This window comes from Halyomorpha halys, unplaced genomic scaffold, assembly GCF_000696795.3.
Source record: "Halyomorpha halys isolate HHAL.00 unplaced genomic scaffold, Hhal_1.1 Scaffold301.1, whole genome shotgun sequence".
NCBI classification, from domain to species: Eukaryota; Metazoa; Arthropoda; class Insecta; order Hemiptera; family Pentatomidae; genus Halyomorpha; species Halyomorpha halys.
This window is the reverse complement of record NW_027112712.1, coordinates 624050-629619: the sequence shown is the minus strand read 5'-3', so window position 1 is coordinate 629619 and position 5570 is coordinate 624050. Positions and strand designations below refer to the sequence as shown.

General features: G+C 29.4%; 1 protein-coding gene across 4 annotated transcripts in view; it reads left to right on the top strand.

Moving 5' to 3' along the window:
* The window catches only part of LOC106680965 (uncharacterized), an 85808-nt gene that overhangs the window by 60136 nt on the left and 20102 nt on the right, over window positions 1–5570 (top strand). For 2 of the 4 annotated variants that reach the window (XM_014421025.2, XM_014421023.2), the window contains exon 2: window positions 2002–2067. In XM_014421025.2, the coding sequence (XP_014276511.1) occupies window positions 2002–2067 (66 nt within the window). Of the gene's footprint in view, window positions 1–2001; window positions 2101–5570 lie in introns of all 4 variants that reach the window. The other 2 variants (XM_014421024.2, XM_014421022.2) reach the window with 1 other exon arrangement.

The window sequence follows — 5570 nt, the reverse complement described above, 5'->3', positions numbered from 1 at the left end:
AGAATAGAAGTTGTTCACAAGAATATAACCAATACTACTACATGCTTTTTTGAGAAAGGATTCTGGAAACTAGACTCATATTCAATTGCATGTACTCTCTAGCCACATTCATTCATTTCTTAATTAGTAAATACAATCTTACCCAGATCGCTTACTGTTAACTGGGAAGAGGAGGCAAAACACGTAGGATCACCGAGTTGTTTTGGTGATACTAGGTTTAAAAATATACCTATGTCTGAGGGTTCTTAATAATGTGCCCTAGGAGTCAAGAAAAAAATATTAGACATTTTTTATATTATGATCTGCCGCCTTTGCTCTCTATGTATTTAATGGTTATTATATATCATTGGATTCGTTGCTTTGTGTAGATTAAAGACAAAAGATTGTTTATTATATTAAATGAGTTTAGGCCATGCAAATTATTAAAAAATCCAAAAGGTACTTTTTTAAAAAACAAAAAAAAATTATCCTTAGTGTTTGTTGAAACTCTTGAATCCTAATTTTTATGTTAATCAAAAATTAAACATTAAATTAAACAACCGTTGGACAGCTGAATTTGAAAGAATGTCTTTAAGATTTTATGACCTTTTATTGGATAAAAATCAGTTTCAAATGTAGACAATTTTCTTAAATGTATATAATAAATATTACTTTGAATTTTTCGTAGAAATTTTTTTCGGTCTACTATATAGGAAGCGATTTGTTTTATTTTGAATACATTAAAACTCAATTAATCACATTTAAAAGATTTTTTTGATATTCTACATCCGAAAACAAATCGATTGGTTTATTGGTATGGAGCAACATTTTTTTTTTTTTTGAGAAATATTGCTTTTTTCGTTTTATGAAGCGTGTTTTTTTTTGTTTTTTGGCCTTATACTACACAAAAAAAATTGATTTGTATATAATAACCATTAAATACATGCAGAGCAAAGGGGGCATACGATAATATAGATATGTCTAAAATAATTTAAAATATTTTTTTTCTCGACCCCTAAGCATTAGCGAAAACCCTAAATTATTTTTAGCTATTAACCTAAATTAACTAACCCTAAAAATATTTATTTTGATAACCATGATATGATATCTGAGTTCCTATTCCTACTTTTAGAAAATTATTAAAACATGTAATATCACAATACCGTATAATGCAACTAATACGGATGTCTTCCTTGAATTTAGTAAGCCACATTTAATCAAAACATATTTAGTTTTTAATTAGAATTGCACAATTAAAAAAAAATGAGCGAAATAATAAAGCAGCTTTACGCTAAAGTGACAAGAAAACACAACTTCAAGGCCTTAAAATAATTAACAAAGTTTCATCTTTGAAAACATTCACCGGAAGAGATCGCTTTGAACTTATATTTAGGTGCTCGTTAAACTTCCCAAAACTGTAGCGTTAATAATGAATCTCCCCAAGAATTAAGGAATAATGACATAATTACCTTATAAACATGGTAATTCGCGGCTCAATATAGTTTTGCAGGATGAAATATATCCAACTAGGTTGAAGAAAATAAATCCTTAACCCATATAGTTTGATTGGTCAGAGCTGCGGTCAAGAAGGATGAAAAAATTGTAATAGCTATTTATTTATTTTCTGCAGACGTTTTGGCCAATGTTATAGGTCTTCATCAGGGCTGTTAAGAGACTGCGTAAACAAAGATTCCTCATAGCTCCTGTAATTGTACGGAGAACTTTGCGTTCTAATCTCTTCATTCTTCTTTCTAGGTTACCTGTAAAAACCCAGGTCTCGCAGCCTTATATTATGGCATTGTACACTCTTAATTTAATCAGACTTGTAGTGATTTTTTATCTATATCAAAATATTATATATTATTATTATATAATGAATTATATAGCAAGATAAAATATAAAATAGTTGTGAAATGAGTGGCGATGATAAACGACATCGATTTATCATTGATAATTGTATATATATGTGTGTGTGTTTTTGCGTCTATTCATTAATTAAACTGAACATTTGCATTTTTTCAGAGAGGAGCGTGGCTGGACTTCCAAGCGGGATTGTAGCACGAGAAGAAGGTCCATGGGTCGGGATCGGTAAGAGAAGCTTCAAGCACTACCCTAGCGTAGGTGCGTAGTGCGTAGAACCAACCCCCTTAACCCCCTCAAAAACTAATTAGAACTAACTATAAAAAAAAAATTATTCTTTGCTACAACCAAGGTAAAAACAATCATTTCCAAATTTGAAAATAGTTTAGAACATCTTAAAGTATATAACACATACTTTTTTTTGCCAAATACACTTTATATGATAATTATTTTTAAATTATTATTTACATTAATGAATACTAGTATTGAGAACCCTTATTTTAGTTTCTAGGATAAAATAATATTGAGCCGAATGGAACATCCAACTCCAAGTGTAGCAGGAAAATGTTAATAACAAGCCGAGATTAAATGATTTCAGACAATTGTGTTTGAAAAAATACTTGGAGTTTCCATACGATGATCTTGTAAGAATACTAACTTGGAGCTAGATGGACAAGTAGTTGAACTTTGATTGATTTATTCTGTTTATGTACCGAAGCTAGAAACCTTCTTTAGGGAAACTAAGCATGAAATTAAGATGACACATCAAAGTAATAAACAAATATAATAGAATGACAAGTATAAATACGACAAATCAGTGTAAAACATAAAATATAATATAAAACGTAAGTTATACCAAAGTCAATATAGTTAAAATAATACAAAATATTACATGTAATGACAAGAAGTGCAGAGAAGAGGGGAGGGAGGGAGTAAATAATGCATATGAAAAAAAAATTAAGAAGAAAATCAATTCACGATTTTATTTTTATTCTGTTTTCTGTATCTTGTGTGTCCTAAAATAAAATGTAGTTGACATGAGTGACAATGCACCTATTCCATTTCAACGCAGGATAAACTGAGACAAATTCCTAAACTGAGCAAATTTATTTATCTATTCCGAAAATAAGATCATTTCTACTAGAAACTATGAAATTGTTATCGTTGCTGTACTCAACATCCAATAACTGCCATCAAGGACAATAGTGGTAACTTTCCACGCCTTATAGTTAGCTTATACTTGACTTGTTTGTAAGAATAGTGTTTCCATTCAGCTTACGGATGGGAAGAACTTTCATCATTTCAAGGAAGCTTGTACAAATCCTAACAACTTGAATGTTTCTCTCAAATATCTTTTTGTGTCACTATTCAAGGAAAGCAGCAAATATCAAATAGGTATTTTTTTTTTTGTGATGTCACTGATCGAATTAGGAATGCTATAAATACTATTTCAAAGTAAATTATAAGGTGAAATTTAAAAATATAAATAGTTAAAATGTTCTTAATTTAACCTATTTTGAGTAAAAAAAAATTAAGAAAACATTCAAGGAAGAATCAATGGAATTGCAAAGTCTCTCATCATTATGTAATCAGTATTAGATTCCCTAAATAAAAAAAAAAGTTATAACTTACTGTCCTGCAAATTAGCTATTGCATTTTTTGGCCGCAATTATGTCAGTCCAATCTATATATTTATTATTTTAAGCTCGCATCTTATTTTCTTAGCACTGAAGAAGGACTTTATACCGAAACGTTAGCGCAAATAGTGTAAAAATTCAATAATGTGTTATATTTCTTATCACCAAAACTTCAATTATCACCTCCTTTACTTGGAGTTAATAACAATGTCACACAAATTATTCATTTTTGGGTGCTATTGGTAAAACTGGTTATTCCTTTGGCTTAACAGTTTTGCCAATGTATGAAATGCTTTCTAATCAGCACTCACATCAGCTAGGAGATGGGAAAAATAAATCTTAGAAAGCAAGGAGTGGGCCAAAAACTGGATCTACAATTAGTTTAAGTTTAAAATAAAATGTTATTTTATTAAATGTTAATTTCATTTAGAAGAACTTATAAAAAATACACTATCACTGAATTCTGCAGTAGCACAATTAATTTTGGATAAATATTAGTTAATTAAGTTCAAGGTACTGTTACAATTTAGAAAACTGTTATAAAGAAATGATATACCTATAGGAGAACTCAGTTTAGCAGTTTATCAGTACATGTTTTATGTTTAAATTTCGTAAAACATTACTAATTATTGGCAAAATAAAAAATAGTTTTTACCTTGGTTCATTAAGTTGAAAAGGGGGTTAGTTTATGAACATTTTAGATAACATAGAAAGTAAGTAATGACATCCTTAACAATTATAAGAAGAATCATCAGAAGCTTCTATTCCAATTTAGTGTTTCAAATAATTATAGCTCGTACTTCGAAGGAAAGATCATGTGATAGAATGTTTGTAGTCAGGGATCCAGGATGTAAATTGTTAAAATAACCCGCATCGGTCTGTTGGACCCAGTTTAAGTTATTATTCTACTTCTTTTATTTCAATTTCTCTATACATTTATTACTTTACTAATTTTTTTTGTATGAAAATAGATTATACAATCTAATAATAAATAACTTCAGAACACTCAAAAGTAAGACTAATAAATATTGCCATTGGTCCCTCAAGCACTTTTAGCACTGAGAATAAAATAAATTAACAATCATAGGATACAATTAGAAAGAAAAAAAAAATCCCTTCCATACAAGCCTTTATTGATGAAGACCTGTCAACGTTTTGGCACTTTAGGGACATTAATTAAACAATACAATCCTCATAGAAGTCCAAATAAATAAATGCTGAAGGATAAGCAAAGTCTTTCCTTCGTGTTTGTATACCTTAAAGTGATGCACCCTCTTGAGTTGATAAAATCTTTCAAAATGTCAATGAATCGGCAAATTTAACTCGTGATTTAGGGAAATCTGAGAAAATCAGGGCGTTATTTTAATTATATTCTAATATTATCCTAACAATTAATTTATTTTTATTTTTCATATGGAGTTTTTCATATTTTATACTAATTAATAACGTAATAAATATTAGACTCAAACGTCATGAATGGCAAGCCTTGAAAGTATGTGTCGTTCAGTGTTTGCCAAAAGTATATTATCATGCGAGGAAGAACTATTGTCGTTATAATAACGTCGGAGAACCTTCATGCTTCTTTGACATTGTTATACAAAGGGTAGGATTTTTATCAGGGTAGGAGGCAAGCTTAATTTGTTAACAACCTCCTTCAATTTAAGTCAGCAGTTTTATAACACTATTTTAGGGAATATATTTCCCACATCTTTTTATTAGACATCATCATCTAGTAATATTAACTCATATTTATGGCTGGCTATATTAAGGTCTAAGCAATCAAAAAGTATTAAAAAAAACAAATGAAATTTATCTCTAAATTCTCCTGACTCAAAATTCTGCCTTTTTGTTACCAGGTGAGGTACTCTTTGCTCCCTATCCCACCCTCTGGTTTCAGTCTGGACAACAGCTTTACCTTAAAAGAGGTTCACATTTATTACAAAAAACCAAACTAAAATTTACAGAAGTTGCATAATCATTAATATCAAAAAAATCAAATTCGTGAACCATCAACAATGAATCAATCAATTTAAATAAGCAAAAAATTCAACATTTTTACATCGATCTCAAAGAGAAAGAAATACTTTATTCATT